This window comes from Antennarius striatus, chromosome 7, assembly GCF_040054535.1.
Source record: "Antennarius striatus isolate MH-2024 chromosome 7, ASM4005453v1, whole genome shotgun sequence".
In the NCBI taxonomy this organism is placed as follows: domain Eukaryota; kingdom Metazoa; phylum Chordata; class Actinopteri; order Lophiiformes; family Antennariidae; genus Antennarius; species Antennarius striatus.
This window is the reverse complement of record NC_090782.1, coordinates 19045471-19060000: the sequence shown is the minus strand read 5'-3', so window position 1 is coordinate 19060000 and position 14530 is coordinate 19045471. Positions and strand designations below refer to the sequence as shown.

The following is a 14530-nucleotide window of genomic DNA, read 5'->3' as shown; positions in this document are numbered from 1 at the left end:
CACACACACACACACACACACACACACACACACACACACACACACAACTGCAACACCATACCTATAAGACTGCAGTTTGGCTGTGTTGCTTTTAAATTTCCTGCCTGCTTTATTACATCTTAATAAAGTTAGAACAGTTTGTTTACTTGAAGGGATAGAAGTTCCAAGTGGTATGAGGACATATCTAAATACATATTATAATAAACTTGTGATATGAAAAGGTTTTTATTCTTCATGTGTAGCCAGTGAAGCAGCTTTCAATTGCTCTGTTTTATCATTAGTTTATTTTTGCATCATAGCTCTGCCCACAACTTCACTGTTTTGGTTCTCCCACTGATCTCATTTGTTCTCAAAACCCCCATTACTGTAATATTTTTGCATCATCAAAATGACTGTTAAAGCAAACAAAACAAAAAAATCAATTCACAACAATTCTTGTTCCGCAATCCTCGATTCTAGCGACTTCCTTTACGTCTGCTAGAAAGACACACACTGTTTGTAAACACACTCACCACAACTTGATAAGGTGGTAACACAACTCTAGTCTGTTTACATCTTGTTCTGTGGACCACAAGTGTATTCAGTTGCATGTAATGGAATGTGATCACAAAGAGAAACAACAAACACACATTTCTTTTCACAAAGGCTTTGCGTTAAAACGTCTTGTGATAGAACATGTAATATATATTACATGTTATAACATCAGTAATCTGAATCAACTCATCAAATACCAAGGCAGCAGTGTTAACATGAGGTATTTTTTGCTCAACATTATATTGGACTAAATAAAACAATAACAGCAAAATACATATTGCGTAAGAATGCTTTACTGTTATTTTTGCTGAAGTTGTGGGTTTTTGGATTAGAGTTGGGGTGCACAGATAAAGGTCTAACACACTCATTTGTTTCTTCACTTTAATTTTACTGCAAAGATCCAGACACTAAACAATAGCTTGCTTGATATTTGTTCTTTCAAGGCCCTTTGCACATTTCCACACCTAAAATGGAAAAGACAGGGATGGTGTAACTCCACTGCTTGAGAATTTTAAACAGGGGAAAGTTGGCATCACTAAACATCTCAACTCCACTAAATTCAGCCATGAATATTTCTAGACTGTGGAAAAGTGACCCTTTTCATTGTAGCAGATCTACAGCATCAGAGAGAACTATGAGTTAATTTAACCTGTTCCTTTACGTCAGCCTGACACCACAGGCGAGAGTCTTTTGATTCTAAAAAAAAAAATCCCCCGTAGATCAGATTATTGTTGCAAAACTTTAAGGTTGAACTTACTAAACTTTGACCTTGATCAGATGCACCGACAGTCCTTTCCATGACTTATGAGTGGTCAAAAATGGGGAAACACACACATACACACGCACACACGCACGCATACACACACACACACACACACACACACACGCACGCACGCACACACACACACACACACACACATGTGCACGCAAGTAGTAGAAAGAAAGGCAGAGCCTTTTTCAATGGACTTTCCTGCTGTCAGAATGTCTGGTATGCACTAGCCACAGACTCCAGTGGGCTAGCTGGATCCACAGTATGCGTGTGCATGTAGGCATATGCATGTGAGCAGGCACGCACACACACACACACGCACACACACACACACACACACACACACACACACACACACACACACACACACACACACACACACACACACACACACACACACACACACACACACACACACACGCACACACACATGCACACACTGTAAAAAACACAGTAAGAAGACAGAAAGGCAAAGGGAGTTTCTCCCACAACACTCAAACATTCAAACCCTTTCTTATGCGAGGCTGAAATGAAATGCCTCATTAAATATTCACTGTCAAAAAGTTTGGTACTGAAAACCTGAGTGTTTCCATCTGCCTATGATGCATTCGTGTGTCATTAAAATGGTCAGAAATTTAGCTTTCATTGAGATATAAGCTTGGAAGAAACTACAGAATACCAACACTACTTCACTTCATTTTATGATCTCTAACTCGCACAGCTTCTCACTTTATTTCCTCACTGCTTTTAAGCTTTTGATGAAACTCTGCCTCCTTGTATCCTGTTACCCTTGGAGCAAACAAAGAACAAATAAATGATGAACATGGAGAGATAGTTTTCCAGTGTGTACGTACACATGGAAGAACTGTTAATGTCAGGCAAGCAAGAATTAAAATCTTTGTTTGAATAATGTATTGTTGTGATTTTCCTTTGGCAATTATGACCAATGAGAGACAGGGACACCCAAATATCCACCCAAGAGCTCACAATCCCAAAAGAAATTAGATTTACAATTGCATAAGGACATAGAATATTATATTAAAGACTTTCATAAGTGTAAGAGGACTGGAGAAATGTGTGGAAATGATGGGGTGTTTTATTTTCCAGTTTTTTTTTCTTATTAATCCCTGCTTAATGACTTCAGTGTGACCTCTGTGGCAGAACCGTCACCATTTAGATCTCAGTACACAGTCATTATCTATTTGACAAAGAAAGAAATATCAAATAAACATAATAAATATTTTTTACATCGCCTACATAAACCAATATTATACTTTTGGTTCTGGTTCCTATTTGACAGTGTTGCTGCCCACCAAATGATGCTAGTCCAGTTCCTTGTAAAAAAAAAAAAAAAAGCTGTTTATTTTTGCATTGACATCACAAAAAACCCCCGTATAGTGGAGGGAGAGCTGGAGAAAGTTCTACATGCTGGGATCAAAGACGCTAAACCAAAGAGAGAGGACCGCATGGCTCCCACAAAACAGCACTTATCCAAAATCTCAATTACAAAAACTTACCCAAAACTCACAAAAATAATTTTACAGGATACGAAACTCCTGAATATGAGCTCTCTTAAGTGGAAGATGAATAGAAATGCGGTTTGCTTCTTCAGACTTACCTGGGTTGACTTGTGATGTGATGACTCCAAACAGGTAGAGGAGGATAAGCAGGAGGAAGAGGAAGTCCCACAGGTGCTTCATCCCAAACACATGCATAGAGACACACTTCTTAACTGAAAGGCAAAGACAACACAGGGGTTGATATAATTACTGCTATTACTTGACCACAAAGTTGAAAAGGTGACAAATACATCTTTATGTTGACTTAATGCATTTTTTCCCGTATTTACTCCTCAGTGTTCATGGGAACCAAACATTTGTTTGGATATAAAAGGGAATATTTAAGTTTAATGCACTCAGTAAAACAGACTAATTGCTACCCGAATGGAATTTCCATTTATTTAGTGCTTTATCGTTCTATGAGAGAAGCCTTGTTAAATTCTAACCATGGTGATATTTCAATATCAGCTATACAAGACAGAAGGGGCTCAGTAGTTGCAATTGCATGCAATTAAAATGAAGCTTTTTATTTTATAATTTGACATAATGCACTAATTGTAGGAACAAATGACAAATGAATGAAAGCGACAGGACAGATGATGGAGAGAGACGGGAGACTGAGTCACAGACATGACTTCAGCTGGACGACTTCAGCGCCGACCAGCTTCCTCCAACCGATGAATAAGCCCAGCAGCAGAGGAGCTAGTTAGTGTCTGTCCGCATTTCATTCATGATGTCCCCAAAGGTGGACTCAAAAAAGCATGCAAACAAGGAAACGCCATATAAAACTAATGGTTTACACTGTGGGCTGGTTAAGCGCCTGAATAGCTTTAACCCACTTTAGCAAAAGCTTCCTCTAACTTTGCTTCACTTTAACAGTTTAGTTGTCTGGTTATGACCAAGTTGACTGCTTTTAGCAGCTTTTTCCCTTTTTTACTGTGGCTCAAAGTCTCTGTTATATAACTGAGGTTAGTTTTATTGTTCGCAGCACGTTAATCAGGTCTTAACTAAATTGTGCAGGAAATGACACACTTGAATGTTAGTGGAGAGAAAATTCTCTAAATAAAGTTGGTTCTCCACAGTTTCTTTCAATGATTTTTTATATTCTTCTTGTGGAGCAGGCAGCTGGAGTTGTGCGACAGCTCCAATGTAAATAAAAAAAGCCATCATAAAAGCTGGGTTATCTAAATCCTATTACAAATGACACAAAACAAAACTGCAAGAGCACTGTGGGAATTTTCACAGAGCCATCAGTGTATGAGTATCAGATGCCTGCTGGTTTTCATTGATGCCAAAAACAATGTTTTCAAGACGTTTCCCTGTCAGAATAACAGAGGGATCAGCAGTGTGCTGCTCAGAGCTGCAGCACTCTGGTCTGGTTTATACCACAATACAGGTGTAATAGAGTGCAAGCCTTTCTCACACTGTCCCATGCTGTCAGGGATTGCATTACCCTCTTACTAAATGTCATCATTATGCTTCTTGTTTGTTGTGCATCCTACAGGGACCCCCCACCACCACCACCTTACCCCGTCCACAGGCATTATGCTGAGTATTCACAGTCCAGTAAACCTTAGCCTTTGACATATGGTAGGTGCAGATTTACATGTGCTGCCCGCCGTCTGTGGGAAACAAATGCAAAACTGTTGATTTCGAGCTCATGCATATTTGTGAGATCTGCTTCACTTTTAAAGCAACTGCAGTCCTGCACAAACTCAGGCTAATTTAGGTCCAGCATTGATGGTCCACCCACTAAATTTTGAAAAAATAACTGAGTTATGACTTGCCTCTTTCTTTGTGCCTTCACACATGCTTATTTCTTTTCTCATATCCACATCCTGTAGCTTCAGTTTACAGCCAGTTCCCATTGGGTCGCTAATCTTAAATTACTTGGCCTCCCATAGCTAATGAAACACAAACATCTGATGGCTTTAGCGTATTTACAAGTTAAAAGTGTGTTTATCATGTAAAGGCTGCCTGTGTTGTATCAGGGAGGAGGACTGACCTTTAGACTGACCTACACTTGGAGACTCAAGAAGCACGCTAGTGTGTTTGCTAGTTTTCACCCATTTTCCATACTGTTCACTATTTTACAAAAATCATGCTATGAACAATCTGTCGAATCCAGATACAAAATTGAAACATCAGTAGTAAAGCATATATTGATAACCAGTTTTCTCTATTTTGTAAGGATCTAAGGATGAGAAAGATAATTTTCAGATGTTTAGCAATTTTATATTGTGATACGCAGATCTGTTGGAGCTCAGGATGAAATATCTATTATATGGAAAATTTAGAAAAAAGCAAAAACAAAAAGTTAGTCACAAGAATTAATACAAAGTGGTGTTGAATAATTGAAAAAGAGATAATCACTAAGATAAACTCAAATAAATTTGATTTTCAATACTAGAGTGGCAGGATTCAGCTGTGACTTGCCGGGGAGGAAAAGGGTCAAAGAAAATGGAACTTAATTTAAGATGGTATTTGCATAGAACAAGCTCAGTGCTGCTTACGTAGCTGACCTGGTAAAGAATTTGCAATTTATACATATTAAGCAGATATACATAATAAGTGTTTGCAACTTTATATTTGAAAATATATTTCTCTTAAGAATTTGATTTAAACAGCTGTGACTTACAACAACACTAGTTTTTTTGAACTCAATGAATAAATTACAGTAATTAAAACAATGCTCTGTGAGGTGTGTTTAAAGACTTTCAAGCGCCATGGGGGCATCTTCAAGGCTTGTGAGTTCAGATCCAGTCATTTATAGACATGCAAAACATTATAGACACTCCCACAGGAGAGAAAACGTAATGACTTCTAAACTTTCTAACTATTGACCATTAGAGCTTGTGTTTTCTGTTTCGATCTCAGAGCAAACCGTGTAGCGTAACCAGCAGTCACATGATGGAAATGTTGAGTATCAAAAACAATATGAACGATGTCAATTCAGAAACAGGATTGTGGTGGTCCCACAAAAGACCATCAGTCCTCCCTCCTTTGTTTAAAGCAACACATTTGGATAATTAGAGTCAGAGACAGTCTGGCGTAGTTCACATTTTGTGTATCTGGTAGTAAAAACTGAAATATAATGCATGTGGGAGCATGTGGTGTGAAAATACAGATCAATAAATTAGAGGTGAAACAAAATGAAATTAATTTGAAATTAGTTGCATTAACAATCAAAAACCTACATTTATTCAAAGAAATAAACCTTGTGTGGTAAATGAAACAGAATGTGATTGTATCTATGGACCACTGGTAGTTAATGACCTCACACAGAGAATCAATCTCTCCCAGGTCCACGTTTCTTCAGGGATAGTGTGACTGCAGCACCAGTCAGACTGGACAGGCATGAAGGATTACAGACAGAACAAACTTTGACAAGCACTTTGTTTGAATCCAGACAGCTTATTATAAACACAAGATGTTAGTGGCAGCTAGCAGAGTTTATTGTATCACTTTGGACAAGAACATTCCTGAATAAAACAACTATTGTCTTGAATGTTAACTCCTGAGGGGGGAAAAAAATGCCTGTGCCCCATAAATATGAGCTCCCTCTTGGCTAGTTCAGGAAGTGTTGTAGATCAGATACTCCACTCAGAAACTCACCAGCCCACACAGCTCAACCGGGAAGCCCACACTGATGCAACACTTTTTATAAGTGTTCTGTTCCTCCCTTTCAAATGTGTTGGTAATTCCAGATTTGTAAAACTCTGGGGAAAAGTAAGATTTCTTGCTGCTTGAATTCTCTCCCTCAGTGCTTCTTTGTCATGTCCTCCAACACAATTCTCCCATCGCAAACAGGACAGTTGTTTAATTTAGTTTTCTGTTTGTGTTGTGTCTATAAATAATGAGATTATCATGGGAGGGTCAAGCGCAGCACACAGAGTAATCCTGGTGAACCACCAGGTCCTGCACCCTGGGAAAGCCCGTAAAGTCAACACACAGGTTTACCTGGCTCTGTTCCCTGACCCTATCACACAGCAGCGTCAACACTCGAGGCTTTACATGAGAAGAGAGAGCAACCAGCTGAGGTTAAGAGAGTCAACAACAACTCAGCCATTCAGCATCCAGCTGCCAAAAGCTGTCCTGAGATGTAAAACTCCAGAGAGAAAGAATGGAGGCAGCAGAGAGGTCTGAATCTCAGTTCCTTTAATCGAACATGAGTCATGATTTCTGTTGAACTCTGACTGCATGTCATTTAAAATATGAAATGTAAAAAGAATTCATTCACGTTAATAAAGTAGCTTCTATTGAAAGTTCGCATTTTATGTTAAACATAAGGTATTAAATGGTGGATTCTATTTCAATTTACCCATTACTCATATTCCTGACGAATATAAATGAATGGAGGATAAATAAATGAAAGCAGTGTACTTTACAGTCATGATGCATTAATTGTTTTTCACTGACTTCATCTTTTTAAAGATGACTACAGTTAAATGCTATGATGCATTTGTTTAGGAGCCAAACACATTAGTTTGGTGATATTAACTAGTGAGCACTAAACAGAAACTACAGTTGAAGAAATATAATTGATTTTGTGGATACATGGTAATAAACCAAAGATTTGACCTGATAAATGTCTGAAATGGTGCATCACCAACCATCAATCTGTAATAAAATTAAACGACATTATGAGAGTCTACATGCCAAAGTATCCTTGAGCAAGAAACTAGATCCTAACTTGACTGCCAGCTTCTCCTCAGAGATGTTTCAAATGCAGAGTAGAATCCTCTCTCTCTCTCTCTCTCTCTCTCTCTCTCTCTCTCTCTCTCTCTCTCTCTCTCTCTCTCTCTCTCTCTCTCTCTCTCTCTCTCTCTCTCTCTCTCTCTCTCTCTCTCTCTCTGTGTGTGTGTGTGCGTGCGTGCGTGCGTGCGTGCGTGCGTGCGTGCGTGTGTGTGTGTGTGTGTGTGTGTGTGTGTGTGTGTGTGTGTGTGTGTGTGTGTGTGTGTGTGTGTGTGCGTGCGTGTGTGTGTACACTGTGCACCGTAACCATCCACATGTGTTTTCTATTATATCCCCCCCCCCCGAAAACTGTATCATGTCATCATGGATATTTTATTTTTATGGGAATGCATGAGATCCGATTCACATTCCCAATCAGACCCAGGTGGAGCCATGTAAACACACATGCAATAAAATCTGAGAATCACACACACACACACACACGCACGCACGCACGCACACACACACACACACACACACACACACACAAAGTAATTAAATTTCCTTGACTGGAAGAGCGTGCTGCACAGAAAACAATACTCTATTGTGGGGAGAATTGTTCCAGTCTAAACACCAAATTAAGATATCATATGAGCAGTTTTTGAATGTTACTTCATGATGAACTGGATAAAAACAAGACATTGCTTGGTAAGCAATAGTTCGGCAGCATATGAACCCAAACACTGAAAGGTCAAGTTGGTGTAATGCTCCTCTGGCTGAGCTGAACTGCTTGAAATCCATTGGCGTGTTGTCTTTCACATCCATCAGTGCAGGAGCTGATATTGTGGGTCTTTACTAAGCATGGATTAATTGTAAGGCCTCAGTGGTTCAGATTTTGAGGGAGGTGATTTACACTTCCACTTCTCTCTGCAGGAGCACACGTGCCGGTGTGCAGGAACTCGTAAATGCTACGAGCTAATGTTTAGCATCCATGGGGGGGGGGGGGCAGTAGCCCAGGCTGTCGGCATTGTATTTAGTTTACATACAGAATCAAATAAATACCACAACAAAAGCTCATAGATGTTCCGTGTGAATATCAAACTGAGACAAAGGTTGAGTTTCTTATGTAAAGATTACAGCCTAAAAAAATATTTTTGAATGGAAATCCATTTTGATTGAAAATCCAGCCCTGAACTTTAAAGCTACACTGTCAGGTTGGGAAAACACCAGTTCAAGCCAAGATCTTTTTTCTTCTTCTTTTTTTTTTAAAGCAAGACTATTTGTTCAACTAAAACCAGAAGTGCTGGCTTCATTTTCAACAGAAAAACTCCACCTGTATTCTTAAACAAAGCTTAAAATGGCTTAACAAATACCAGCACTCTTAGCACCCAATTACCACATGTAAAAAAGCCCTCCACCTGGCCCTTAAGCAGTGAAGTATCCACACAACATTACATTTAACTGTGTGTTTAATGTTCTTTTCACAGAAAGCTGATTTTGATGTACAGGACCCTACTTTAAACTCATCGGTTTATAGATAATTCTCCATGAAAGCTTTTCAGATGAGTGTTAATTTTCTTCAGGGTTATTTTTGGTGATTTTTGCGGTGATTTTTGCCTCGCTGCTCTTCCATTAATTCTTTCACAGATCCTTTGGATTACTGGAGTCATCAAGATTTTGAATGGACTTGAATGAAGCTGTATTCTTTGATTGGATTTTGTGGATAAATGGTCGCGCCTGGAGTTTCCCCCGCCTCACGCCCTAAGCCAGCTGGGATAGGCTCCAGCTCCCCGTGACCCACGACAGCAGATAAAACAGTGATAAGAAGAAGGATGGATGGATAGATGGTTTTATACCAACATTTTTAACAAACATTTTACCTGATAATTGTGTTAAATTGTGAATCACCAAAGAACACAAGTTATGGCAAAGTACCAAATTTTTATTTAGAAAAGATTTGAACAAAAGATGAAAATTGATGCATCATTTGAATGTAATGTGTCTCACTGTGGCTTTGTAACCCTACCCAGACTGATGTGCTTTACTCATCTTCCTCCTCGTCTTTTGATTGAATCAATGTGTTGTACTGGGGAGACCCACTGGTCCACCTCCCGCTTCTGAAAACGGTCTATTTAAGAGATGATTTGATTTCACAGGGCTGGTAGTCATCAGGCCTGGGCGTGTCTGAGTGCAGCTGGAACCAGTTATGAACACAGTTTGATAGTTTTGTGGATTTAGCTTCTAAAAACCTCTTGACGCTGTTGAGTTAAGTATCCAATTTTTTGTCCTTCACAAAAAGCGAAGAAAACAGGAGGAGGCCGACTGTTTTTTCACAGCAATGCCCTTTCAACACATTTCAATTTATGGGAAGCTTTACCTTCAATGAGGAAAATATCTTATCTTACAGGAAGAATGAGTCTGTGCAGGTAATGCTAATTCACCTTTCAAAATAAAGGTAGAGCCCCATCAAAATGATTATATTATTTGATGGTTTGCAAGATGACTAATGAGGCTACTTATATTCAAGTTTTTTGTTGGATAATGAATCATTTGAACATTTACTATAATAAAAGCATCCGAGAAGTTTTTGGGAAAGTACTTTTTTTTACCCAAATAGGACGGAAACCCCTGGTTGAATATGTAGAATAGTAATGTATTTTATTACCATCACATGCTTCTAATATAGCGGAACGTCAGAACTGACAAGTCATTCATTGCCCAGGCTGGCGGCAGCCTGCAGCATGTCCTGAGGTTCTTTTGATGTTAAAATGTGACCTCAAATCTGTCCGAACAGCCTGTAATTAGCAAAGACGGGGGAAACGGAGAGACGTCGTGGTGGACAGACGGATAATATGTTTCAGAAAACAAACAAAATGAGACTTCTGCTTGTAAACAAGACAGAATGAGAGAGAAAATGATGCCACGTGTGGAAACACAGAGGACGAGTTTGGCACTGAACACTCATCTATCCGTCAGGTCCTCTGCAATTACTTGGTTTCCTGACCTGAGCAGCCGTTTCTGTAGTCTGAATGAAAATGTTAAGCTAAACTGAACATCATTATTTATTGAATAATGGAAAGTATCACACAAGATGCCATTTTTTGTCACTACACTTTTGAAGATAGTCCCTTAAACAAAGACAAATAAGCTATTCAAACTCAGAAGTAACTTTGTCTGCTGCAGGCAAAGAGTAATCTAATCCTACTCCAACACTGGGTGATGATGCTTCAGGCAGGGTCAAAGTTCAAGCACCTATGGGATACAAAGTCAACACTGTAGTATTTAGGGGATGATATTTATACCAAATTACAGCATGGCCCTCAGCTAGCGAGTGCACAGCTGGTTCGCTCTCCCCAGAAGCATCGATTTGACAACACTTCCAAACAAACATCTGTGTCGAGTTACAGCTGAGATTCGTAAGCACCGGGTGTCTCCAGTGTTTTTGAATGTGGGGTTGGAATTATAGCGTTTGCTGTGGTGCGTGATTAGGGTCCATATGTGAGGATGTCAGTGAGTCTCCAAACGCTGAAGGGAAGGGTTGCTAATTGAAATGACATCTCAGATAGATGCAGAGATGAAACACTCTTCTGTGGTTCCTCTGTACTCTCATTCTATCTCTCTGTGAGTGTGTGCTTCAGCCTAAATAAATATGTGTATACACCAGATATCAAGTTACAGACAGATAATGGAGTAATAGTGTTGGATCGAATCTCCAACTGTCTTAACAAATAAAAAGCACTAAATATGAGCACATTATCCACTCCCCTCGCACATCCACCACAGGCATTTCATATTTCCCCTGTCATAAGCAATAAGTCCTTCTTTCCTGCTTTTGACAGATAAAAATGGTTTCCTAAGAATCCATCCATCCAGGAAAGCACACAAAAACATGCCTTAAAGGAAAAACCCATTCTCTAATACTGTTATAAGTCATCTAACAGTGGCGATCAAAGTGCGCCTAGACATAAGGTGTACCAGAGTTTTTGTTATTTTACTTTTAGTTTCCCCATCCCTCTCCTCTGGTTTTTTTTTGTTTTGACAAATTGCACCCTGATCTTAGCTTATCCACATAAAACATTGATGTGTATTTTTTTTCCAATCATTGGAGGCATTACGAATAGATCTAGAAACAAAAATAAATAATAAGTAATAAAGAGCCCCCCAAAAACAGATGTTTTAGGCCAAAATCAAAAAGGTCATTCCTTAGAATCTGAAAAGGTATGAGGCTTAGATCACACCCCCTTCTCCAACAATGTCATTGAAATCTGTTCATAACTTTTTTGGTAATTCTGCAAATACACAAGGTATTTGTTTCCAAAAAAACATATTATCAGAGGCAATTATCATGAAATTCCAAACGCAATTAAAAAAATTTTTTTTTTGAAAACGGGAGAAAAGAAAAGGTTCAGGTATTATTCAGGTAGATGTAGCGTATCGATAAAAGCACATCAAACATGACCTTAGGATCACCTTAAACTCTAAAACAATTGTCCCATTCATCAGCGCCGTCTCTCCTGAGTGTGCTCATTGGTATTCTCAACTCTTCAGATGAGTGTCAAGTAAAGTTACCTAAGAGGCCTCTGTGTGGACATCTATAACCCACATACCACAGGAGGACACCTACATACCGCCTACCAAACACCTCTGTGACTAGAAGGAACGTTATACCTGGTATTCAACATTTCATCAGCTGGCCACAGTAAACTGACAAAGCCTACACAACCATCAAGGAGAATAAAGGAAGAAGTATACTTCAAGCTAAGCCACCACAAGAAAGTAAGCAAAAATGTCTCTAAAAAGTCACATGATTTTCACATCAGCTACTTTTAGTGCTTGTAAAAATACAGTTGAGAGGCATTTGTTTGATGCACTAAACACATCCAGACAGTTTAAAACATTAAATATCCGACATGTCTCTGTTGTGTTAAAACGTTTATGATTTAAGCTTCTCTTAATTATTTTATCGCATTAAGAAAGTTAAACTGATGTTTAAAATGTTGTCTTAAAATACTAAAATAAATCAGATCCAGCGGCAGGAGAGTAAAACTGGGCTCTCAGTCTGAAACAGTTGGACGTGCAGCAAAGAGAGGGAGATAATTACAGAACTGCATGACTTGTCTCTGTCTGCTCCTTCAGACTCACATTTTAATGGTAGCTGGATGTCTGTGGAGATTCTCACTCATCCAGGTCATGGTAGATCTCAGTGTAGAATAAAGTCAGCTGGAGTTGGAGGAAAAAAATTGTGAGGATTCTTCTTTTCTGTAGAACTGAACAGAGAACTGGAGAGGCCTCTTGGAAGAGAAGCAAAATGTCTTCAAACTTTTCCTACAAGTCCGGCTGACTTTATTCAACACAGGGATCTGATGGCAGCTGCTTAACACAAACAGTACATGGAGTTCATGCGGCTAGAGATCCCACTAAGAAACATTTCAAGCAAACTTTAAGGTGGAATCACGGACTTCAAGAGAAGAGGGTTGAAGAATCACAAATCGTGGCTGTAGAGAGGTAACATTTACAAATCAGTATGAAAGGGAAGGATGACTTACTTCTGAGAGGACTTATCCGTTCAGACCATTTGTTCAGAGATGGTTTTAGGGTATTCCAGGGAGAGTCAAAACGTCTGGCTGCTATGACCTGAGCCTTCTCTCTCTTTCTCTGTTTCTCTCCAACCGTTAGTTGCTTCTCTACAGCTCATTGGCCTGGTGTAAGACACCCCAGCACACAGGGAAAGAAGAGGGGGAAAGGAAAAGAGAGAGAGAGAGAGAGAGAGAGAGAGAGAGAGAGAGAGAGAGAGAGAGAGAGAGAGAGAGAGAGAGAGAGAGAGAGAGAGAGAGAGAGAGAGAGAGAGAGATGGAAAAAACCCTTCACATTCTGTGGATTCTTGGGAGCATGCCAAAGTCCCAGAATTCCACATGCTGCACATGAGGTTTCAATTAGGTTTGAATCCAAAGCTCAATCATAAAGCTTTCTTCCCCCTGAAAAGAGCCTTTCTTTTGACAGCTAGAGGCTGAAGCAGCCATAACGCTGCCTAACATTGTGAGCTGTTGTCTTCTGAAGTCATTTCATAGCTTATATTACTTTAAGTGTTTGTTCTTACTGCTTTACAGTTTTTTTTAACCAAGTTACACTTTTTTTCATAAAAATTTCTTATCTTTGAGTCAACAAATCACATTAAATATAAATCCTTGACAATTCTGGAAATACAGTATATGCAGGAGTGGTTTACAGTATACCAACAGCTTATCACAACCCATAATACTTGCTTTGCTGCTGATGGGATCTGATCTGTACAACCAGACTAAAAGAAAATCAATGGTCTTTCAGAAACGTGAAAGTTTCTGGAACTGCAGGCTTCTCTTAGCTGTAGTGTCTTCTGACTATGAAGCCACGTTTTCCTGCAGTGAAGCTACTCAAAGTGTTTCAGACACTTTTTATTTTTTTTCCATCTTAAAATTCATAACTCAACTTGGTGGAGTAGATGGAATCAAGGTCTTGAGCCCATGATTCTATTTTGTTCCATTTCTTTTTGTCCACTTCTTCTCCAGACATTGGGCGGTATTTTTGTTGTTTTTGTTTCAGTTGATCAGTCCATTCACTAATTTAATTCAGACAAAAAAAATTATTACAGCATCTATTTCGTCTGTTTTGTAGGCATCAACAACATGCTCCTCTGAAGATGAAGTCCACTTACTTTCGTTGATTGTCCTCTAGCTTTGTGGTTTTCACTGAATATTCTGAAGAATTGGCAAGAATTACTTTTTCTTACTTTCAGGCTAAACTGTGATAAATTAAGTTATAATCTGCTGCCATAATTACACAAAATTGGATTTTACCAAATCCACTGAAAAACCTGCAAATGCTGGCCTTTGTTTATTGTGATAATTACCTACACAAAAATTTTGCATCTGCTGCTGAATTTACTTGGAGACATAAACTCTGCCTTGTGGAATAATCAAATTCATTTTGTTGTGATCGGATGAACAAGTTTCTGGAG

The 14530-nt window shown here is 39.1% G+C and overlaps 1 protein-coding gene across 2 annotated transcripts in view; it reads right to left on the bottom strand.

Annotated features, from left to right (window-relative positions):
* ddr2a (discoidin domain receptor tyrosine kinase 2a) overlaps positions 1 to 13249 on the bottom strand; it is a 23933-nt gene extending 10684 nt beyond the window's left edge. For both annotated transcript variants that reach the window (XM_068320188.1, XM_068320189.1), the window contains exons 1-2: positions 13083 to 13249; positions 2922 to 3035 (exon numbers count right to left, since the gene is read on the bottom strand). In XM_068320188.1, the coding sequence (XP_068176289.1) occupies positions 2922 to 3018 (97 nt within the window). In that variant the 5' untranslated portion in view covers positions 3019 to 3035; positions 13083 to 13249. The remainder of the gene's footprint in view (positions 1 to 2921; positions 3036 to 13082) is intronic.
* Between the last annotated feature and the right edge of the window lie 1281 nt (positions 13250 to 14530).